General features: G+C 42.1%; 1 protein-coding gene across 5 annotated transcripts in view; it reads left to right on the forward strand.

Annotated features, from left to right (window-relative positions):
• Window positions 1-25,293, forward strand: part of TTC7A (tetratricopeptide repeat domain 7A) — a 170,624-nt gene that overhangs the window by 123,445 nt on the left and 21,886 nt on the right. For all 5 annotated transcript variants that reach the window (XM_017744795.1, XM_008641720.2, XM_017744796.1 and 2 more), the window contains one exon: window positions 5,942-6,144. In XM_017744795.1, coding sequence (XP_017600284.1) covers window positions 5,942-6,144 — 203 coding nt within the window. The remainder of the gene's footprint in view (window positions 1-5,941; window positions 6,145-25,293) is intronic.

Genomic DNA, 25,293 nt, shown 5'->3' on the forward strand with positions numbered 1-25,293 from the left:
CTGAGGAGAATAAAGGTGTATTGCAAAGATGGCTCCCCTGCAGTATTTACTTTCTAGGGGGGAATTAGGAAAACTTCAGCTGGAGATAGAAAGGATAACATGAGCTGGTTTTGTCCCCTTTGAAATATTATTAATGAAGTTAAGAAGCCAGCAGTGGTTCTGCTGAGCTTCCTGATTTACCAAGCTCTGTTCTAGACTTGTGGTAGAGATTAAAGATCACGAAATTCCCTATTTCTCTTCATCTGATCATCCTCAAGAGGGATTAATAAGTTTTGTTCTACACTCTCCAGTTTGGTTTGTTTTATTTTCAACAGTGAATTTAAAAAGTCAAAAGGGTTCTTACAGCCTTATGTCAGTACCGGGCATTTGGGATTGCCTCCTCCATTCCTGAGGTTTCTGGATGTTTCTTGTTGCTGGAGGTGGATGTGAAACTTTGTGGACTGGTAATCCTTCGGCCTGGAGAGTTTTCAAAGAGCACATACCATTTCTCAAAATCTGGGACATGCAAACATTCACACATGTCTTGAACATTCGCTTGAGAAGGAAACAGGCAGCAGCTACCAATGGTTTTTGTTAAGCATTCTGTAGAAAATTTGCCAAGAGATGGAGAGAAGTCTGTTGCACTGCCAGAGAATGACTGAGGGTACCAAAACCTACCATTTCCTCAGCTGCTCAGTAAGTATGGATAAGTGATAAAGTGTACACAGTAGTGAAGAAGGAGGCAGGACATTTATTCATACCAGAGACGGAAAGTAGGAATTTATGCTTGACTGGGCTGTGTGGTCATGTTTTGACTGCACCATTTAGTATAGAAGGTAGCTTGTGGCACTTCTGTGCTGCTTCCAGAAGCTTTCACTCTAATGCTGCATTTGTAAATAAAGAAGCTTGGTGGTCATTTCAGGCCCTGTGAGACCCGAAGCTTGGGAATTTAAAGCCAGTCCCTGGACTTCAGTTTGCGTGCAAAGAGAGGATGTAAATCTGTTGCCTCGTTCAGCAGAGCAGGTGGCTGAGCTCAGGTGTATGGGAACAAACAGCAGTTTCTGTACTTCATTTCTGTATCAAATGTTTGCATCAAATGAAATTACTGTAGTCAGGATATGCCTTGAGGAATCTTCTGTCTAATCTGCCATGAATTGTCAAGCTGCTGCATGCAGGGTGGTGTCATAGCATGGAACAATGACTAAACCTCACCTGCCAGAAAGGAAAGGCAGTGGGGGAACCCTTTGTCATAGTAATAGCTTAGTAGTCACTGCTGGTGGCAGAGCTGTCTCAGAGTGGGTCTTTCCAGCTGGCTAAGGGCTCCTGCAGTAACAAGCATTAATAGCTCCTGAAGTCAGATGATGTGGAACAGAAATCACCTTCCAACACACCCTCACAGATAGTCTCACCTTCTTAAGTGTGAAGAGCTGCTCTGCGCTGTACCATCCTGCTGGGCATTTGGCTGCTACCCTGGCCTTGTCACTGTGCAGTAACGTTTTCAGGGTGGACAAGAGTGGAGTGCTTCAAATGCATCAGGCACACACAACCCAAGTGATGGAGAGCAGTCTACTTTGTGGGAGTTAAGTGCTGCCTCTTGGATAACACCAAATGTGATTCACAAGGAACAAAATTTTAACTCTTGGGTTGTTCACGTTGCAGAAAAACATTTCAAATCTGTTTGGTTTCTTTAGGCTAGAATTACAGTTGTTTCTGCAGTGACAAGCACTATCACTCTTGACACTGGTTTGAACTGGGGAATAGGGTCAGTGTTCAAGGTGATGTTGAACAGTTGTGTTTCTCAGACAGCAGTGTGATACAGACGTGATTGGAACTGGATTAAACTGTTGTTACACCCTGATGGACTCCCTAACGGGACTCTGCAGTAATTTTATCTTGGACAAAATAAAGGGGCTGACTGTAGGACACCCAGCTTTGTCAGTGTTCTGGCAATTGCTCTTGGTGTGTGCATTTGTTAGTGGTCTTTGGAGAGCAAGTAGATGATACGCTTCTGCCAGTTTTCACTTGATTAAGGATCTTCACTGTAGATGAGTTTAAATGCTAGCAGAAACAGCTGAAAGAACTAGGAGCTTATATTAGAAGTTAGTGAAAATCTCAGTGCAGATGCATTAAAATGGGTGTATCAGTCTAGTTGCAAGTCCAGGCAGAAGGGGCCATAGCCACAAGAGAAGACAACAGGTGTCTGGAAGAACAGCAGAATAGGTTGGATAGTAGTGCAAGAGGACACAAACAGGAGACATGAAGTGGATCTGCGAAAGGAATGAATCGTGCTAGGCTGAACCTTGAAGTCAGCTGGATAGCTGCTCGTGGTCTCAGTGCTGGCACTGAAGTGCAGGCTTCAATAACTGAATGAAAGGAGAGAGTGAAGGACTGAACCTGTCTTTGCCCATCCATGCAGTGGATGGTCTCTTACCTGTAGGTTAGAGTGCTGAAACGTTGTCATTCACACACACGGTTTCTTGGATTTTGAGAGAGAGACAAATAGAAGAGTGGTACACCCAGGATCGTCCTCTCTCTGCTCAGCAGCATTCAGAGACCTTTTAGTTCAAAACAGACTGTAAATCTGTAAATTTATTTAAATTTTTATGGAGATGGCGTTAAGCAAGAGAGAGCAAGGAAGCTTGGTTTTAGATTCAAAGCTCCAAAGAACGTCAGTACCAAGAACAATCTAGTCCATTAGAGGTTCATAAATGGTTTCCCTGAAGCATTGACCCTTTCACAGATAAGAATTACAGATATTAGATGCCTGTGTCAGCATGAGAAGGTATGCTCTGCTTTGGAGTGAAACTGGATGCCAAGTCTCTGTAACAGAACTTCCTCGCAAAGGCTGCTAATTTGGTTAGATGTTGTTTACAGCATAATTAGGTCATATAAGGAGATAGGCTGATTAATCCAATGGTCAGGAAGCTGCTAACCCAGGTAACATGAAAGCAGGTGTTTCAATACTTTCAGTACTGCTGAGGGTTTTACCATGGTAAATTTAATAGGTCCGTGTTTCTTGCATTTGATTTCTGCCTCTAGTTATGTTTTTATTCCCTGTTACATAAGCATATCTTGTTAATCTGTAAATCAAATGAGTGTGTAATAGAAGTGAAAAATGAATTTACAGAAAACACATTTTAATGCAGGCCTAAATGATGTCCTTTAATGTCTATTTTTAGCTGGGTAGCTAAAAATTTTAACACTCATTTCCTTTTGTAACCAAAAGGCACCCCTCTCATTCTTTTCTATGCAAATTAGGCCTCCCACACCATTAAATCATTTTTATTGACTATTGAGCCTGCAAAGAAATGGACTGAACTTTAATATGCTACATTACGATACCATAAAATACAATTTGTAGATCTTATTTAGATTCTGTGTTGCTGCACTTCCTCTAAATAATTGTTATTACTGAAGAAGATTTACAGGTACCGTTGGAAGAATAAGGACTCTCTATTTTGCATGCATTGAAACACCGGCTGTGCGTGATTTCATATCTAAACCCACTTGTTCCCAGTTCTGTTCTGAAATGAAACGAGTCACATGATGCTCTTAGTTGCTAATAGAGCTTTTAGTATGGCAGTATCCAGAACTTCTGCTGACTTCAAGCAGTGCCAGGATTTCACCCCTTCTTTTGTGCTGCTGAGTTTGTGCAAACTTTGGGAATGGAGTGTTCATCTTGAGGCTGTGAATTGTCGCTTTGCACATCCCCAGGCTCATTAATGCCACATGCGTGGCGTCAGCTGCTATGCAGCACTTGGCAGGAAAATGCTCTGTTCCTTGGAAGTGCAAGGAAAATACTGTCCTCCCACAAATTTCTGCATAAGGCTGTGCACATATTCAGCTTGACAAGGTACATGGCCTTGCTTTCTGTTTTTATAGATAGCTGCAGCCTCTTGGAGCCAAGGGAAGGGGATGCATGCAGAGATTTTATGATTAACCAGAAAGAAATGTATGTGAGTCATTCTGAAAGAGTATAACTCTTCTGAAGGAACTAATATTTTGCTCATGTTGACAGCCTTGGAGAATGACATTTATCTTGTACCACAACCTAGGGATGGCTGAGAAATACTAGAGCATTTTCTGACAGTGTCTCACCCTTCTTCTAGGAGGGTCACCTCAGAAGTGGAAGGGTGTTCAGCCATGCTGTCACTTCACTATAGAATCATTTTTAGTGTACCAGTAGGAATGCCATTTGTGATCCCAGTCTCATGTCAGGCCAAGGTGGAGCCTTCCCGTGGTCAGGCAGGGGACTGCCTTTGAGATGCTTCCCTGCTCACCTCTAGCAAGCTCCACGTCACCGTGCCAAGTCCCCGCAGTCGTCTGGGTCTCCCAGTGTTTTGAAATCGCAGTTTCAAAGCTGTTCAAGAGGAATTTTCACTCTTATTTCCTCCTTCCCAGAGAGAGACTTCCCGAGACTATTCACTGCCTTTAAAAGTCAGGACATTTAAGGCTGTGTCTAATTTCAGAATAGTTTTTCTAAATCTGGAGTCTGAATTAGTAGTTTTGAATTGGACTCTTGAACTGTCAATACTTACTGCATGACATCAGTTTAAAAAAAAAAGACACTAAACAAGTTTTTGCAGTGAGAACATGTAGAACCCAGATTATGGATCAAAGAGCAATGCCTGCTGTATGAAGTAAGAGAATTATTTTATCTACATACATGCTTACATGTGTGTGTGTATATATATATATATATATATATGTAAAAAAACAGTTTCCCTTTTCAATTACATGTGGCAGTGAAAACTGAGTATCACTTTTGACCTTTTGAATGAATTTAATAAATCTAGAATTAGAATAGACTATTTCTTTTGGAAGGGGCCTACAACAATCATCCAGTCCAACACCCCAATCATCTAGTCCAAATCCTGAGAAATGTTAAAGTTCAACCATAAGATATGAAGTAAGAGAATTATTTTATCTACATACATTCTTATATGTGTGTGTGTATATATATATATATATATATGTAAAAAAACAGTTTCCCTTTTCAATTACATGTGGCAGTGAAAACTGAGTATCACTTTTGACCTTTTGAATGAATTTAATAAATCTAGAATTAGAATAGACTATTTCTTTTGGAAGGGGCCTACAACAATCATCCAGTCCAACACCCCAATCATCTAGTCCAAATCCTGAGAAATGTTAAAGTTCAACCATAAGATATGTTATGAAATTTATAATGAGAAATTATTTTATTAACAAGTTGACATTCAAACACATAAGTATGCCTCTTACATATTTTTTTCTAAGAAAACCACTAACATAGTGGCTGATAGCTCAAGCAAGTAAATGAGCAGTCTCTTCCAAGAGGTGTATTTTGTTTTTCTGTAATGTATGAGGATGTAAATGGGTGAATACACAATATAAATAAATCTATATTATAAAGGTATTTTGATTTTAACAGTCTTCTGAAAAATGAAGACAGTTGTCTCACAAACTTGCCAAATAAGCAGAGAAAAACACTCAATCATCTTTTTAAACGGGAAAATACTCTTTTAAGTAAGTTATCTAGTGTCCAGCTCAGATGTATCCTATTACTCTGACATTTTTGAAGTTCTCAGTAGACAACGATGACTTCTTCTGTTCTTTTTCCCCCACAGAATTTTTGGAAATGTATGTGATGACTCCAAGTAGCTACCAGCCCTGCTTCCTTAGGGCTCATTTCAGCAGTGGAGGAATCCTTAAGGCCTCTGTCAGAACACCACCCAAAAGTGTCCATGAACATCCGTACAGATGCCTTAGCATTAGGCAAAGATACATTCAGTGAATCCAGTCATGATAGGAAGCACTAACCATAGTACTAAGCATTGTGCAGGATCATGGCCTCATGTTTTAATATGCTTAAGGCTGATGATGTATAATTAATATGAGGAAAGGTCTCTGCTTCATTTCATCTAATGGTAGGGTGTTTTTTGCTTTATTTTTATGGCTTGGTGTTTTGTTTTTCCTTCAGCTGAACTCTTCCTGGAACAGCAGCACCTCAAAGAAGCAGGCTTTTGTACCCAGGAGGCAGCTAGTCTTTTCCCCACATCTCATGCTGTACTGTACATGCGTGGGAGGCTTGCAGAGATGAAAGGCAATTTGGAGGAGGCTAAGCAATTGTATGATGAAGCGCTCACAGTGAATCCAGCTGGAGTGGAAATTATGCACAGCCTGGTGAGTTTGCAGGGGCTCAGCTCCATTATAGTATTTATGTTCCTGATTAACTGTAATAAGAGGGGAGAGGGCTCATGCTTGCTCTGGATGCCATTGTCTTCCTAATCCTGAGAGCAAGTGACTGTTCCAAGAATAAATTGGGTCGTTTGAACCTCTATTTCAAGACTGGATTGAATGTTTTTGACTAATTAGGACTTGTGTCAAAAGTAAATATTTTAGTTGACAAAGGCTGATAGTTTTGGAAGTCAGTTCACTGCTTTGTCTTTGCTGCTTTTTCTACTAACTGCTATGCATTTTAAATAAGCAGTACACTGATGTTTGAAAGATCTGAACTAAATAACTATAGATAGATAGATAGATATGGGGTTTGTAAACCTTGGGCTGATTTCTTTTGTCTACTCAAATCAAGATAAACTGAGAGTTTACAATAAAATGCATCTGTTACTGTCGTAAGCTGCAGCTTAGTTCCAGCCTTGTGTAGGGTTCCAGTGACTCCACATTTGTGGGTTTTTTTTTGGTAACACTCCTACCCAGCAAGTATTCTTTTTCTGTGGCACCAAGCCCAAAACAAACTGTTTTCCAGACACAGGGCCTAGAGCTTAATAACAGTAATAATTATACAGAGAGCTTTGTGGAAGACCAAAACCCACTTCTCTTGTGGAATCACAACAGTTAATCATATTTCATCAATGGTGTGTCTTGTTAACTGTAGCCCTTACCAGGTCTCTCTGGGATTTTAGAAGTTTGTCTTGACTAATTTAATTTGTACAGGAGTTCTATGTCCATGTGACTGCTTAGTGTCTTTGCTAGCACATTTGTATCTCCTGGCATAAATTTGGTCCTGATGAGATTTGCTGGCAACTCCAGAACTGAAGGGGTATCAGTGTACTAGAGATCAAATGTTAAGTGAAGTTATAATTGAGAGAAAATAGTAGAACCTACAGGCAAAGAGCAAGATATTTGGTAATAATAAATGTTCAGTACAGAAATAGCAATGAATAGCTGGTGCATGTCAGGAGAACGTTATGAGACTGCTGTACACGTGTCAGGCTTCCATGGGGCAATAATATTACTTTGTTGTTGTAATACAGCCTTTACAAATTCACTCAGTAAAAACCAAGCTAGATGGAACGATGTTCTTTGCTCTGTGTCATGATTTCAGAGAAGTTGCTGATACTAGAAAAGCCATCGAATTAGATGCCAACATGATACTAATAGCTCTCATTTTTGTCTTATTTTATGGACATAACCACATCCTGTGTCTTCACATTTCAGTTGCTTGCAATTTTCTGAAACTTCAGTAACTTGGAATAAAAATTTCCAGGGTGCACATCGCAGATGTTCTGACCCTGTTTACTTCAGAAAATGTCGTCCCAACATGGCTTAGCTGTTTCTGAAAAGGAGGCTGAAGAAGAAACCTTAAAAGCTTCTGCGATACCTTCTTTACTGTGCCTTAGTGTCTCCAGGCTTTGTTAGGAATGGGTAACATATAAATGTACTTTTTACCATCCCTGAGAAAATCTTTCCTAGGTTATCCAAGTTGTAACCTTTAAAAAACACATACATGCTTAGTAGGTAAGTATTTCTGAAAGCTTTAAGGAGTCTGTGAATGCTTATTCCCCTCATACTAGGAATTTTCAAGAAGGGCAAGAGGAATGACCCTTGTAACTGAAGGCCTGTCTGTCTCACTTCAGTGACTGGTAAAATTATAGAGATTATTCTGGCAGGTATTGAAAAACACCTGAAAGACAGTGCAGTCGTTGGTCACAGCCAGCATGGGTTCATGAGGGCACCTGCCCCGGGACAGCCCTGGGTGTACCTAACAGCATGGGGCACAAGAGGCTGGAAAGCTGCTCCACAGAAAGGGACCTGGGGGTCCTGGTCAGTGGCAAGTTCAATGTGAGCCAGCAGTGCCCTGGCAGCCAGGAGAGCCAAGCATGTCCTAGGGGGCATCAGGCACGGCATCACCAGCTGGGCAAGGGAGGGGATTGTCCTGCTCTGCTCTGCACTGGGGCAGCCTCACCTCCAGTGCTGGGGGCAGTTCTGGGATCCACAATATAAGAAGGATATTAAACCATTAGAGAGCATCCAAAGGAGGGCAACCAAGACAGTGAAGGGTCTCCAAGGGGAGCCATATGAGGAGCAACTGAGGTCACTTGGTCTGTTCAGCCTGGAGGAGACTGAGGGAAGACCTCATTGCAGTCTGCAACTTCCTTGTGAAGGGAAGAGGGGCAGACACTGCTCTGTCTCTGTGGTGACAGTGACAGGACCCAAGGGAATGGCCTGACACGTCAGTGAAGGTTAGGTTGGGTATTAGGAAAAGATTCTTCACCCAGAGGATGGTCAGGCACTGGAATGGGCATCCTAGAGAAGTGGTCATAGCAGCAAGCCTGCCAGAGTTCAGGAGGTGTTTGGACAATGCTGTCAGGCACATGGTGTGACTCTTGGGGCTGTCTTGTGTGAGACCCAGAGATGATCTCGATGGTCCTTGTGGGCCCCTCCCAATTCAGAGTATTCTGTGATGATGTTTTGGTCAAGGGTGGATGTAAAATTTACAAGAGTTGAAAAAGACAGTGAGATGAGAAATTTGGGGGCAGAGACTCAGTCTGTAAGCAAGTAAGAAAGAGGAAAGAAACTGAATAACAAAGTGAGAGAAATAAGGATAGATAGAAAATAGGGTAAGATAGATAACACCAGATAAGGCTGGAAGATAAGATGAGAAGACACATAGATGGAGGGGTGGATATGCTGGAAAGGATGAAATAAAGGGGTCAGTCTTAGGAGAATGACAAAGGAGCAGGAACCTGTAAGAGCACTTCCTTTCCTTGTGCTCCGGTCTGCTTAAGATTGTGGCTCTTCCCACCCTGGTGCCAGCAAATACCAGTGAAAATCACTTACTTAAGCATGTACCTCACCTCCTTTAACTTGGCCCTGCTGGCAGCCTGTGGTTCACACCTGTTAGCTAAGATAGCAAAGGTCTGGTCTATCCCTGCTGATACCATGAATCATGGCAGTAGTTACATGATGGCACATAATGGTATTCCTTTGTGTGCTTTTCCAAAAGCTAGGAAATTGCACATAACAAGTTAGAAGCATCTGATGAGCACTATAGAAAAGTCTGTAAAGAAATTAATCATTCTGCCTTCAGAATAGAGCTGGAATAATGTGCAGTAAACAAGGCTTTTAGGGCTATGCATCAAATAAAAAGGGCGAAAATAAAATACTGAATGGCTGCTAGCTAAGTGATTTTGTCCTGTGTTCTGAATGAGACACTGTCCCCACGGAGAACTTAAGACTGGGTTTATGCAATTGAGGATGTAATGTAACAAGTGGTAAATTCTGAATCTCCTTGAGGCCATCAGAAGAAAACTGAATGTCTTTCTGAAATGTATGTATTAGCCAAGTACTAGCTGTACTTTTATTAAAAATACAAGTTCTTGAGCACAGTATGTTCAGTCCCCTACCGGAGGGAAATATATGTCTGGGATTATGCAAGAGGGCAAACTAGATTTAATCAACTAGTTCCGAGGGGTTTGAAATTATGCGAGACACATACACAAGCAGCTGGAATTAAATTCACACAGGTTTTGGTGTTGGTCCCCCCAGTCTGGATACATTGTTTTCCCACTCTAGTGGTAGTGTTGTGGATATGTAATAATTTAGAGAAAGAGGATCTGGTTGTGAGAATTAGTTTGAGTTGGTACAATTGTCATCCAACTGACCTAATCCACTTAAAGGGAAAACTCTGCTGTAGACAGTGCCTAGCCTCCCTGGTGTATCAGCATCAATTAGCAAAGTAGTCCTGTCTCTTCCCCTGGGCTCTCAGAACTGGGTTGTCAAAGCTATATTTGGAAAAACCCAGCCTGAAGAGTGTTGCTGGCTTTAAATGAAGGGCACAGATCTAGCAATGAATGAGTCCATTGGGTGTCAGTAACTTCATCCTTACACGAGGTACACTCACCACCATAATACACACAGTCTGTTTCTCTGCACAGCTGAAAATGGCTGTGTTTTGCTGTGACTGTAGGGTGTTTACAATAGCTGTCAAATCAGCATGCTTTCCATATAAAGCACGCTGCTGCATGGCAGAGGGGCACCGTGCAGCAGCACTGCAGTGCCAAGCACATCCCAGGGGGTGGGTACCATGCTCTGCTTCGTCCGAGGGGCCTTTGGCACTTGGTGTCCAATGCTGTGGTTAGGAGACCACGGGCACTTGGAAAATACCACACAGTTGTGCTGCTTCCTGTAACACTTGCAGTTTCTGAGTGGTGTCACTGGATCCTTAAACCTGTATCGGGAATCCACCATTGGCCTTTACAAAGTAAGTAATACTGGCTAATACCTAATCTAAGGAAGTATATTTGTTGGGGAATTTTGTTTTCATTGTCAAAGACATACAGAATCAGTTTTCGGGGCTCTTTGAAGCATACTCGTGGTGAGGTGAGCAACTACTCCTTTGGTTAGATAGTTGTTTGCTGCCAGAAACAATTAGCTTGGGTTGACTCCTAAAAATTGTACATCCTGTGAGACCATGGTTTCTTTAATAAATACAACTTGCTAGGGTTCTTTTTCCACATTGCTCCTGATTCTGTCTCACATACTTCTGTCGTCCTTTCCTTTACTAGAACAGCCCTGTTTCTTTCTTCCTCCCTTTCACAGGCTCCTTCTGGGCCCTGCTTGCAGGGGTCATAGAGCACTTCTCCCTCCCAGGGGCTGATGGAGTTTCTACTGAGCAGGTATATTTGCTGGTCTAGAAACAAGAGCTTAGTCCATATCTCCTTGTCTTACACTGTGGCCTCTGACAGCACATTTCTACAACCAAATAACTATGGCTTACTTTTTTCAGTATGTACCAAATTTGGTTATATAACATCATGCAATACACAGCTTTGGGATGGTGATAACAGAATTGACATGTGCCCAACCAAGTCAGAAAATACAACATAAGCTGGAGCAGATGATACCTCCTTGTAAAGCGATACACAAATCCACCTACCTGTATGTAACTAGAGAAAGACACTGAAATTTGTTAGTTCTCAGCCACAGTGCATTCAGTACCATTCTCACTTTTGATTCAGAGGAGGAGAAAGTCAATGCCAGCACATTGGACTTGAGTCCTAAAGCTCTATATGTAATATTGCAAGTCAGACTAAAAACTGAGATATTCAGAAGACTCCTGCCCAGGACGCATCTCACATAGCACCTTGTCAAGTCACAGCAATTCTCAACACGTTTTAGTTCAGGGAAGAGGAGACAGAATCGTCTGTTTCAAAGGGAAGGAAATGGGTACCCTCATCTCCATCACTCTGCCAGATTTAATGAAAACAGTAAGAAATACCATCAAAACAAAGCAAAAAAATTTCTTGACTTATACTTGGATATTACTGAATGCAGTGGAAAATTGATGATTCTTTACTTCTCTTGAAGGTTGGGGCAAGGGCAATAAGGTTGGTATCAGAATGCCATGTAGCTGTCTGCCCTACCTCATCCCTATCCTTGATAGCAAAACAAAGTGAACAGTATATTGGGTTTTGTTTGTAACGTGTCCCTATTCATAAAGTTTTCTTGTGACCACATGAACAGGTGGAAAACATGATCTTGTGAACACATACTTGATTTGTTCCATAACGAAATCAAAGAGAGTTTACAGCTAACAGAGGTGGTGCTAATCAAGAGAGTTGTTCTTTGGCTGTCATCTGCACCACGAAACATAAGGTTGGCGGCCATACAGGAAGGGTTCACAGACACAGAATACTCTCCAACTGAAGTTAGAAAAACAAGCTTCCCAATCCCCTGGGTTTATGTCTCCTAAGCCAGGCCAACAAATTGACTGTAGGCTGTTTGGTGACCATCGTTTTCCAAGATGAGTGTAGATTGTGGCCTTTCCACAGGAAGTCCTGGTTATTTTTATGGGAGAAGATCTTTGTGGTAAATGGAGTTGGGAAGGTATCACCCACGTACCAGGATCATGGAATGGTTGACATTGGAAGGGATCTTGGGGGATCTTATAGTCCAACTCCCTGCTTAACAGGTTCAGCTAGAGCAGAGTACCAGGACTGTGTCCAGCTGGGGTTTGACTATCTCCAAGGATGGAGAAACCACTGTGTGATCTCTTCCAGTGTTTGATCCCCCCTTACAATAAACAAAGCTTTTACTAATGTTTAAATAGAATTTCTTGCATTTCAGTTTGTGCCCATCCAGTCGCTGGATACCCCTGAGAAGTTCTGAGATTCCACTTCTTTACACCTTACCATCAGATATTTACCTGTGCTGATAAGGTGTCCCCTCTCTTCTGCAAGGCTGAACAGTCCCAGCTCTCAGCTTTTCCTTGTATGACAGGTGCTCCAGTCCCTTAATGATCTCAGTGCCCCTTTGCCTGGACTCTCTTCAGTATGTCCACATCTTCCTTGTACTGGAGAGCCCAGAACTGGACAGAGTACTCCAGGTGTGGCCTCACCAGTGCTGAGTAGAGGGACAGGATGAACTCCCTCGACCTTTTGGCAGCACTCTGCCTAATGCAGCCCAGGATACTGTTAGCTGCCTTTGCTGCAAGGGCACATTGCTGGCCCATGGCCAGCTGCTTGTTCACCAAGTCCTTTTCTGCAAACCTGCATTTCATCCGGTCATTTCCCCTGCCAAAGTGAATCTGAAGCTATTACCAGGAATTTTTTCTGCAAGTAGATACTAAACATAACATTGGCATGACTGTATCAGGTCAGGCCAGAGGTTCAACTACTCCTCCTCACCAGCAGTGGCAAAGAAGTGCCTAGGAAAGAATGAGGCCAGGGCAGGTGTGTGTCATACTTCTAAGGTTAGGACTTAGCTTGGGGACATCCCAAAGTAGAGGTAGATTCTGCTTGCATAGTAATTCCTGGTGGATTTCTCCTTCATGAGCTTGTCTTGACCTGTGTTAGAGCTTTCATCATCCACAATATCCTTTGGCAAGGAGACCCACAGGTCTCCTTTCTGCTGTACAAAGAACTGCCAAATTCTCTATGTTCTTGATGCAGCTCTTCTTAAGCCACACTGATGCACCTTATTCTCACTTTGGAAGATGTAACTTACTGCTGATTCTTACTCATTCCCCTCCCATTACTGATTTTGCAGGTATCTGTCACTGAACCAGTTCCGTTCCTTTCATCATTGCTCTTGCCTCTCTCTGAACTTCTTACAGTTCTTTTTAAGATGAGCAGGCTAGAACAAATAATGTGCTTTGAGAAAAATAGCTTAGCTTTAAAGGCAATGTTGTAGATGCAGTGTTTAAAAAAACCCTCTCCACCCCTTGGTCTTTCACTCATGTAATTATATACATTTTCATAGAAATACAATGTTCTATTTCAGGTGTTTTGTATTAACCTGATTTTGTTATCAAAGCTCAGTTTCCATCTCATGCCTGTAGGGGCTGGATTTTATTTTCTGAATGGTCAGCATCTCTGATAAATGCATGGTTATATATAATAGCAGTAAGAAGTGTAACACTTGTCTCAGGTCCTTGCAGAGATGTCGGTGTCCCAGTCTGAATACAGCACAGCCAGCAAGTGTGCCGTTCTAGTCCAATATAGATATATAGATATATATATCTATATATACATTTCATTTTGCTTGCCAGAGACATCCTTTTAGCTGGCAGAACACAAATCTTGCTCTGCTGGTAATGCTAGAAGCTGAAGAGCTTGATTGAGAACAGATTTTTTTTTTAGATTATGTTCCTTTTGCCTAAGATAAGTGCATTGCTCTTGATTAGATTTGAGCGTTTAAAAACTATATGATGCCTTATTTAAATCTTCTGCTCTTAATTGTTCAGTGGAGTGCAAGGGCTGAATAAAAAGAAAAAGACTTTGCAAAGTCTTGGACGGTTTAATTTGGCCTTCATTGTGTACTTAAGATGCAATTTCATGTTCATTTTAGTAGAAGAGTCAACCTATTGTCTCCAGACTCGCATTTGGTAGCATCAGGGTAATTTGAAGACTACAGTTTCTACTGATTAGAACATGGAAATGAATTATTTCTGTTCATTTATTTCATTTTACCTCACAGTATGGTGCATGCATCCTTGTTTTCAAAGGCATCCATTCACATAATAAAACATAGCTTGATTGCTTAATATTTTCAAGGATGACATGCATTACTTCCCTGGGGATTTGTTTCATGCTGCTATGCAGTAATGATATAAATCACAGGGCAGATTCTCTGCATGGGTAAATTATCATGGCTCCATCATACCAAGGTCTGTATGTCTTATAAGGTAGCTAGGATGCTAATTAAAACCATTTTTACCTTGACAACTGAAATTAGAATGCTTTCTGTGCTTAAATGTGAGAACGAAAGAGCATAGTTTTCACATTAATAGAGTTATTTATCTTCTAAGGAGCTGCTTCATGTCTGTAGTTTACCCAATTTGTTGGCTATTTTGTAGATAGGTATGCCATGGTCTGTTTCCATTTTCTAGTGACATTTCTTGCTCATTTTTTTATATTTGTGTACAGAGAATTGAACATCACAATTAAAATGCATCTGCCGGTTGTTAGGACAACTGTGCATTTGTCCTAAGTGTAATTAGGTGGATAATTGTATCTAGAGAGATACAGTGAGCGACCTGTTTTTGTCTGTTCTGGAGAGACTTCTTCCTGGCTGCATGAGATGCTGCTCCCCTTGCTTCTGTTTAGGCAAAGGTAATAAGCAGAGTTAAGGACTAGGCAATTTCGAGGAACTGGACAGTTGTACTATTTTATGATACTGAGAAGTAGTTTTCATTATCACACCTACTACTTAAGGGGAATCTTTGAGAAACTGCTGTCATAAGAACTTGAATTTTAGTAGGTAATGCCTGCAAAATAAATATTCTTTAACATACAAAACCACTGAAGATTTACTAGTAATACTTTCTAAAGGTCTGGGGTTTTTTCCTTAATAGACATATACTTTATGTTCGTTACGTTAAATATTTTGGATGGTATCAGATGTAAAATGTAAAACAGAATGTAAAACCTGCTTTGAGAGAGGGCTATTTTAAGGTTTGAATGTATGTATTGACTACAGTTTTTAATTACATTCTGTCTGTTTGATCCTGGGTTGGTGTGGCTTATGAGCTATAGTAAAACGGCATAGAAATAGAAATATACAAACCAATACTGCATGTTAAAGTGCTTCAGATACTCCTTATAGCATATCCTCCAAGCCTGAGGAGCCACAAGCCGTGCTGCTGGGGCTGTTTGGGAGGTGCTGCTGCAGAGGGGATCTCTTGGTGTCTCAGAAAGAGAGACACAGAGCACCCAAAGCAAATGTATGAGAACAAGAGAGCTCCAGGTTTCTCTTCCCAAACTAAGCACCATTTCCCGGTATTTATCAAAGCACTTCAGGCTGGGGCTTTGCTACTGTTGAGCAACAGGGGTGTGCCTTTCTCTTCCAGAGAGCAAAGAGCTGCAACTCAGTCATTTTCCATTGAAGGCAATTCAGTGGAGAGGCTGGAGAGGAGGTGGAGCCCTGGCTCTCACCATTGCTGGCACGGCCAGCTCTGCTGCACTTTCAGCTCTGATTATGTGTCACACTTTACTCTAAACCTCTGTAAAACAGGGATGAAGCTACTAATCTACTTCATCTGGGGTTTGTGGAGCTTAATTAATATCTGCACACACTTTCAGATGATAGACACACTGTAAGCACAAAATCTTACTTATTCTAGTTATATGTCTAGATTCCTTTATTCATGTGGGATTTGGGACCACAAATTATTTTGGACAAAGTACTGCAACTGTTCAGCACAAATGATGTGCTTTACAGCTTTGAGTACCCTTATGTCCCTAAATATAAGTAGTGCTGCAAACATTATTGCGATGGGAGTGGGATTTAGGAGGCCGATCTGCAAACTGTTTCTTCCTCTAGCAAGTATTTTTTTTCATTAGAGGAATATGCTGTGCCTGTGTGGTGTGCCTTGCCCTCAACTGTATTGATAAATTCTTATAGTGGTGCTGTGAAGGACAGAGTAAAACAGAAGCAAATGTGACTCTGACAACCTTCTAGCACAGCCCTCTCCTCTTCCTGGGGATAAGATATGACAACGCCTGCAAAAAATAGCTTTTTGCAGGGAGGTGGGAGGGTGCTTCCTTTCTCTGGCAGTGAATGTATCCTCCTGCTCTGCAAATTCAGTGCAAGCAGAACACCCTAGTACCAGTACAGTTCTGCAGTTTTTCCCTGGTGAGAGGGGGTTTGGATTTTAAGGGAGAGATGACAGACCTAAAGGTAGAAGGTGCAGTAAAGCAACAGTCATTACAAGCAATTCCAAAAATGGAGCAACCTTGAACAAAAGTGCACATTTTTTTTCTTTTCCTTCCTTAAGCAAGTAAGTGACAGTCAACAGGAGATTTAAGCCACCCAGAGGAAGACCAGTGACGTCTTGTGCACTGCAGCTTTGAGAGCTACAGACACTGGGACTCTCTTAGGTCTGCCTAATATGGAGTGCACAGGAAAACACTGCAAGGGTGAATTTGCTAAGTCCTAATATCCAGCAGGATATTTTTGGACTGCTCTGATAGTACAAAACATTTAAGCATTTCAGCCCACCTCACAAGTTTCCCCTTGATGTCCCTGTATGCTGTGAGCATTTTTTCTCACTACTTTTTTTTTTCTGTTCAATGCACTGCATTTCTCCAGTACATTTGGAGAACAGGCAGATGGTGATATATAGGTGCGTAAGAGAAGGGAAGGGGAAAGAATTGGAAGGAACATAGAAGAGACAGAAAAAAGCATAGACTGCTGCTTACTTTAAAAATACCAAGATAAAGCATTGACCATTCAGACACAGTTAAAATCGCTTTTTTCTTCTTCCGTTAGCTGCTCAATAGCATGTTTCTTCCTTTTTCATCTCTCTCCACCTTGTAGATTTCTGCAGGACGTGAACCCAACTTTGATGGCTTTTTTAATACTATTTATTTGCTATTTTATCCAAGAAAGATAAAATTCACTAAGAATCTTAAGTGCACTTAGGTCAGAAGCTTGTTCCGGTGGTGTTGAGGGAGTATCTGAAAACAACAGAACAAACAATCCAGGACCAAGAAACTGGGAGGAAGTCCTCAGCCCTTTGGAAAACTCAAGTCCTGAGGCAGGAACTTACTATACGTTTCCTGTTTGCTCTTTGTGACATCTAAACTTGTGCATTTTTTACGTGCTGAAAACATTCCTCTTGCTCCTTTCCTCTTGTCCTTCCTCATGCTTGTATAAAGCTCTAGTCTATCAATGAGCTGCTGTTCAATATTCCTAATGTGACTTTTGCCTGTTTTTGCCAAAGTAGTTGAGAGAATGCCTGGCTGGAAAAAGATGGAGTGCAGGAGGGAAGCCACAGGGAGATGAACAACCTGTGATCCTCAGGGATGGGCAAAAGAGAGCTTGACTTGTCAAGGTAATAAAACACAGACTGGGAAGGGATACATCTGCTCTCTGCAGGTACATGTGGAAGCAAAGAGGGAATGCTGTGGGGAGAGGAAAGCTGCATTGGCTAGAGCAGCCAGCTTTGCTCTAAGTTGCTGCTGCAGATGGAAGAGGGTTCCCAGCCACTGGTGCAGAGAGGTTCTGAAGCAGCCTTCTGGGTTATGATGTGGAAAGAACAGTCTCATCCCTCTGATACTTCAGCTTGATCAGTTTATGAGGGAGAGACTGGATCACCCCAAAAGCAGGACTTTACCAAACCCAAATTAGTGGTTGCCCAGACCACCAGTGACTGAATTAATAATGTACTTACCTGTGACCTGAAATGCAGAATATGCAGCTAAAAATATTTTGCAGGTCTGCCAAAATGAAGAACTTCTATTCTCAGAAGCATTTTGTAATTATTTTGCTGTTTATTGTTTTTTAAATTAGAGGTGGAATTTGAATGTTAGTAGGGCTTCCCTGGGATGCAGCCCTGACTTCCATTTTTTACATATATTTTTAATGAGTTGTCGAGTGTCTAGTGTGTCGTGAAGTGGAATGATGGATGTAGCTGGACTCAGGAGAGTTGCATGGAAATTCTCTTAAACAGCATTGTGGCAGCTCAGCTCTATTGACAATAACATCAAGTCGGGTTTAATAGTGTAGTTCTTGATTGAATGAATCCGCCCTGTAGGAAACAGTATGACCTTCCTGTGTGTGCTCAAGACAAAAAAAATCAATGTTAATCCCTTGGGAGGAAAAATACAAGATTAATGGAACAGTTGAGTGAGTCTAATGAGAATCAGATGGCAAGAATGTTAATTTGGAAAGAGATACTCATATAAGCTGTCTGAAGGTATAGCATGGTAGTTTCCCTGTATCACCAAATGCCATGTATTCTTAGATGTATATCTGCCAGATGTAATTTAATGGATTTGCACCTCTTCTCTATGGCTTCCTGACAGAACAACAGGGGATTTTCAAGCTAATCATCTTTCAGTGGGGAGATTTATGACCAGTTAGCCGATCCTTTCTTCTGTCTGGAAGGGCATGGACTGGAGGCAGTCATTGGGCACCAACTGGGAGCTTCTGAATCAGAAACAGGCTGGAGCATCTCTGTCTTGTGGTTGCTCTCTGGAGTCTTGCAGTTCACTGGCATTGTCAAATACGACGTTTGCCTAAGTCAGTCCTCATTACTAGTGTTTTTGGAAGTCAGATAGGTAATGCTTCCCTTCATAGCCATTAGCTGTGTAAGGAATAAACAGATCAATGGACTTTTATACTTCCTCGTTGCTTCTGAGAGTCTGAAGCGATAATTTTGATTGATGTGGCAAAAATTCACTTTGCCTAGTTCTCAGCCTTTGGAGAGTTGGTCACTCTTTCTACCTGTTGCCCAGAGAGAGGGATTCTCCAGCATTGGTGCAGAGCCCCTTTTGTTAGGCTGCTGCTTTGCATTGCCTTATGGAAATCTCACTCTGTTCTTCCCCTGAAGATACAGAAAGACTGTGGAATTAAAGTGGGTGCCTATGTTTGTGTAGATCACATACTTCTTTAAATTATATCACATGAGGCAGCTGAGTATCTCCTAGTGCATGGCCTAAGGCAGGAAATGAGGTAAAACACATTGACTTGTTTCAGAGAAATTGCTGCTTTGATGTTTTCTTAATTAGCCCAGTTCTCCCTTTGCTTGTGTTCACCTGTTCAGCATTCATTGGAGTAGAAAGGGCATGAAAAGGTCCATTTTCAGCTGAATCACTTTTCAGGCTGTACCTGCTTTCCAAGGTTGTCACCAGCATAAGAGACTGCAAATAAAAAGCAACTGAAACACGAATGGCAACATCTCAGTACTACCAAGCTGTACAGTGGAGATTATTTGTTTATGCTTTTATTTGCCAGCACTGACTAAACAAAGATAAGAATGTAAATGCTGTAGCAGAGCTTCCCAAATGGGATTACAGGGGTGATAGGAGCTAGCACTTAGCATTACAATAATAGGTGCCAGTGTGGAGAGATGTCACTGCCCTGTTGCTCCTCTTTTCATCCTAAGAGCAGAGCAATAAAAGAAGAGGCAGGTCTGTGGAGCTCTATGTGAGATTTGCTTCTTTATGCAGGAACATTAGTCTCTTAGGGTTTTAGGGTTTGATTTGTTAGGTTTGCACTGTGTCAGCTTTGCTCTGATCTCTCAAAATCTAAGCTGTGGTTAATGTGACTCTGAAGGAGGGCCTTGTTTTGTGAGCCTTAGTAAGATCTACAGTAAACCAGGCAAGCTCCATATAAACTCTGAACTAAATGGGGAACAGACCCCCAACTCAGCTAGTTTTGAATGTCAGTGTGCATGGTACAAGGCTAATTGAAATACACACGAAACTGCCACGTGCCTTATTAAATTGCATTTAGACAAGATGTACAATATTTTGAGTCAGCTCGGCAGTTTTCCAGCTGATGAAAGTGTTGCTGATACCTGACACCAGTGATGATATATTAAGTGCTCTTAGTATCTTAGCACACATGTCATGAGGTACATTAGAATCATAGAAGAATTCAGGTGAGAAAGGACCTTTCCTCTGGAGGTCATCTAGTCCCACCTCCTGCTCACAGTGGGGTCAGCTTCAGATATCTGTATTTGATATAGGTAGCTCAGGGCTGTGTCCAGCTGAGCTCTGAGTATTTCCAAGGATGGCTGTTCCACCACCTGTCTGGGCACATGTTCTGATGTTGCACACTCCATGTGAAGAATTTTTTCTTTCTGGCTGCTCAACCCGAATTTTTCTTGCCGTACCTTAATCTGTTGCAACTGAGCACCTCTCAGAAAAGTTTGGTCCTGTCTTTCTTTCAGTCACCCATTAGATAGTTGAAGATGGCATTTGAATCTCTCCTTAGCCTGGAGAGGGAAAGGCTGAATAGATGTTCCTCTCTCAAACTCTTCATAATATCATGGCTCCCCAGCCATCTCAGCGGCCATTCACCCATCCTTCTCCAGTTTGTCATCATCTTTTTGTAAATGAGGAATGCAAAACTGGTGAGAGTGCTCCAGATATGAATCAAATAGAAACAAATACTTAATTTCAGTCTGCTGTGATGCATTACCTGATGCAGCACAGTAAGCCATTAGCCTTGGGCACTGCTTGGGTGCCCTGCTGGCTCGTTCTCACTCCTTGTCTGCCAGCATCCCCAAGTCCTTTTCTGCAGAGCTACTTCTCCCCAGCTGGTGTCCAGCCTGTACAATTGCATGAGGTTATTACATGCCATGTGCAAAATGTCACTATTCAGCAAATGCAGTTCCCCCTAAAGCTGCAGGGAGACTGGGGCACAGAAATCACAAGCAAGACCTATGTTGTTAAGGGCCAGAGGTGAATCACACATAATGACCACTTACAGCAAGTAAAGCCTTTACACTCAGAATAAGTAGAAAATTAAGTTTATTCAATGCTTAAATAAGATATAGAGCTGCCATCTCTGAGTTGTGCTGAGATTTTGTATCAAGACTGAATTTTTCAGTAACTCACAGTGCCCATCCTACCAGAAACCACACAGTGCTTAGGTTTGGGGTTTTTTCACAAGTTAGGCCTTTTGGGAATTCATTAGTCATTGGAAAGCTGTTGGAGGAAGACACCTTTGGTAGGAGGCTCCGTGATGTGATTTTATGCTTTTGTTGTTTGTTCTTAAACAGGTGAGCTGTTAGAATGGGTCTGGCATCCTCTGTGGCCAACAGCAGGGCTACAGCTTCCATTCTGTCGTCGTGTGTGTGCCTCTGTGTACACACACGTACTTGTGGACATCAGAGCTACATGAAGCATAGTGCCAGCTGGTTTTAGCAGGCTCAGATTTGGTTATGAAACCCTAGATGGAAGGAGCATCTCCTGCATCACCTGAAAATCTTGACTGGCTGGGGTCTGGTGCTTTGGAAAGGGAGCAGGTCCTCTAAGGCTGTTTGGGAAGTGGGCTGTGCCCCAAGATAGAGCAAAGTGGGAAGGTATGAGCCAGATTCCAAAGAAGACTTTCCTTGCAGAACTAGCCAGGTGAGGGCAGGAGGGAGGAGTCTAATTTGTTGAAAGAGTGAAGCATTGTTTGTAAGCAGTTAGTGATCCTGAAGTGAGTGGAGTGGGAGGCTGAGTGAGGGCAGTGCTGGGTACCTGAAATGGAGAGAGAGAGGAGTTGACTTAGCCACCCCTTTGGCCCCCACACTACCAAAACCTCACTGTGCAGCCCAAATACCAAGAGATGCTGGGACACTGCCATCCTTGCTTTGGCTCTCGTGTGCCTGGGCCCGTTAACCCTGAGGGTCAGGAGAAGCTGCTGTTCCATATATTAGCACAGCACATGCTGTTGCTGTTCAGTGGTGAACTTACTCTTGTGGTCTGTCTCTCCTTGTGTTACAAGCAACAGGAGCCCTTCTTCTCCACAACCTGTCAAGCCAGTCTGTGTCTTGCAGACTTTAACACCTGCAATGAATATGACATGAACCAGCACTAGAGACAGAATACAGCTGAACCATGGAATTGTTTAGGTTGGAAAAGACCTCTGATACCACTGTGTCCAGCCGTTACCCCGGCACTGCCAAGTCCACCACTAAACCCTGTCCCTGAGTGCTACATTCACACATCTTTTAAATATATCCAGGGATGGTGATACTTCTCTTGGAAGCCTCTTCCAATGCGTGGCAATCCTTTCATTGGAGAATTTCTTCCTAATACCTGACCTAAATCTGCCCTGGCACAACTTGATGCCACTTCCTCTTGTCCTATCACTTGTTACTCAGGAGAAGAGACACCTGGCTACATCCTTCTTTCAGGTAGTTGTAGAGAGTGATAAGATCCTGTCTGAGCCTCTATTTCTCCAGCTCAAACCCCAGAAACCTTACTCCAGGAACTCCTAGACTGCTTCTTGTCTGCTGTGTTGTATTTCCAGTGGACATCTGGTAAGCTGAAGTCCCGCACAAGAATGAGGGATTGTAGGACTTAATCTTCCAGTTGCTTATAGAATATTCTGTCTGCCTCTTCAGCCTGGTTGGGTGGTCCATAACAGACTCCCACCAGGATATCTGCCATACTGGCCTTCCCCTGACTCTCGCCCATAAACACTCAACCCTATCATCACCATCATTCAATTCTAGACAGTCAAGCCTCTCCCTGCTGTACAGGTCTCCCCCACTGCCTCTCTTGCCTTGCAAAGTGAAATACAGCATTTTTTCAGCACGTTTAGCACAACATACCAACCTGGCTAAACCAAACTGGTAGTGAAGGACGATCAAGGAATTGCATCTAAAATAAGTTCTCAAGGTGCTCTGAGATTGTGGCAGTTTTTTTAAACTTGGAGAAAAGTTAGCTTCATCCTTATGTAAATACCCCTCTGGCCATTGTTTCCCAAAGCAGCTAATGGTGAGCAGGTTTGGCACTTCTAATGGGATTGAGAGTAGTATTATTCCCTTGTATCTAGCAAAATATACAGAGTTTCTGAAGATGTCACTGTACTTCATATAATTATTTTTTGTAGTAATGTTTGTGGCAGATTGGCCAGCAGAGGTATTTTCTCTTTGAGGCTGTCACTTGCAGCTCAGCAGAGCACAGGAGTGACTAATACAGACAAAAGAAGCTAGGTCACATTAAACAAATGCCACAGTGAAGCATTTCTAAAGTCCTGTATAATCCCTTACTGCATTGTGAGGCTCAAAGCTTGATGTTGTAGGAGAGCTTATAGATCTGCTAACATACAGCCAGACCCCACAGCATTTAAATCTTTTCTGAACTGAGATTATTTACGCGAGGGTAGTTCAGAACAGGCTTCTGCAGTACAAGCAGATACCAGTTCTCCTTGTGACTTCAGTGAGAGTAAGAGATTCTGCACATATTTCATGCACATTAAGAGCAAAATTGCCTGCAGTATCATCAGCACTGGGTTCATGGACCATTTGGTATCCTGTTTGCCTGAAAACAGTCTTGCCTTGAGAGCAAGAAAAGTAAATAAATCTAGAGAGAGACCAGTAAAAAACCCACAAGCCCTGGAGAATCCCAGGCTTCAGGAGCAGAAACCCTCACCTTAGCATTCCTTCCTCTTCCTGGAATACCACAAATATGTTGACCAAGCAACCTTGAAAACTCAGGACTGCTTTCCACTAATGATAAAGGATTGTAATGTATTTGAGATAGGTGTTAATTTCACATTTCTGCAACTTGAATTTTTTTTTTTTAACCTCACCATAGTCACCAGTGATTAGAAGACTTTCTTAGCTCACAGGTTTTGTGTTCTCTGAGAAATTCTATATTATATATTGTTTGCTGGCTGACACAGCAGATCAGACTAACTTGAAGCATATATAATTTTAACTTATCTCATACTTTGAGTAGTGAAGGGAGAACAATCAAAGGAAGTAGTTTGCAACTAACCCATTGTTTGAAATTAGCTTTCCCAAGCCAGAAAATATAAAATAGCAACGTCAAAAATAGCAGCATCACAAAGTAAAAATGGTGTATATGTGAGATCCTTGAGCCAAAAACCAGCCTATTTTTTATATATTTATTTTTAGCTTGGTCAGCTGTACCAAGTGATTTTATCAATGCAGCTAGTCTCTGGAATAAGAATGCTCACATAATGTAGTGTCAGTGCAGGCAGCAATGACAAGTCATGATACATACATGTAGCATAAATCCTTTCAAATCAAATTCATACAACTGAAATTCTACAATGGATTAAGTCTTGATAGTCTTGCACTAGTCATTTTCACTCTCACAAGCTGGCATCAAGCAGGGACAGAAGAGCAGCCTTGTTGGAATTGTAGCCCTGCTATTTTTGCATACTTTGAACTAGACGATTTGCAAACTTTTTCCATCTCAGTGGTCATAGAGCCTGCCACAGTTTGAGAAGAACCAGGACTGCCTCTCCCTATCTCCTATTAGAAGAGAGCTCCCTTTAGGAGAGACTTCCTTTGCTCAGATACCATAGATGGTGAAAGGTGAAGCCTTTCAAATTAAAAGGAATTATGATGGCTTTTAGGTAACTATGGCAGAATATCCCAGTGCTTGCGGCAAAGAAGAAATGTCTGTGGCATGCCTTTAACACTTCCTAGGCTTGAGCTGTTTTTCTCAAGGGAAGGGGGGTTAGAGGAACAGCTGTGTGGGTGTGGCTGCCCCACATGCTCCCCTTCCGCCGGTGACTAGGACTGCTGCGTAGAGCTTTGACAAGCCTAACTAACCTAACTAGCTTGAACATTGCTGTCCCTCACTTCATGCAACACAGGTATCTCATGCCTCCACAGCTCCCCCAGTATGCTGGGAAAACAGCACTTCAAGAGGTAAACCAGGGACAGGATAAAACGAGTTCTCCCAAAGCAAGTCACTGTGCTTCCAGTAATCCCCATCCAAAGTAGAAGAGGCAAAGAAAGCCTTGAAAGTAACTGCCTTTCTGCAGTGCTGTACATCTTAAATGCTGCTGTAGTGCTTCTACGCCACAAGCAGCAACTAACAGCAGTGTGGTCAGCAGCACTGGCCTCACAGCAGAGCATAGGGGATGGCCAAGGTTAACAAACACAGATAAGCAACCAGTCTAATGCCTTAAAGAGGCTGAGGGAAGGCCACAGAGGGATTTTTTTGTATTACTGTCCAAGAACGTGACAGGGGTTTCAACATCCCAGACAGCATACAGACTTAAAAGCAAAGAAATTTCAACTGCAGTAAAGTAGGTGGGCAGTGCACAGCAGATGTAAGGTTAATTTAGAAATAAATGAGAGATTTTCTAAAAATGCAATGAAAC

The sequence above is a fragment of the Corvus brachyrhynchos genome, unplaced genomic scaffold (genome assembly GCF_000691975.1).
Source record: "Corvus brachyrhynchos isolate BGI_N302 unplaced genomic scaffold, ASM69197v1 scaffold258, whole genome shotgun sequence".
In the NCBI taxonomy this organism is placed as follows: Eukaryota; Metazoa; Chordata; class Aves; order Passeriformes; family Corvidae; genus Corvus; species Corvus brachyrhynchos.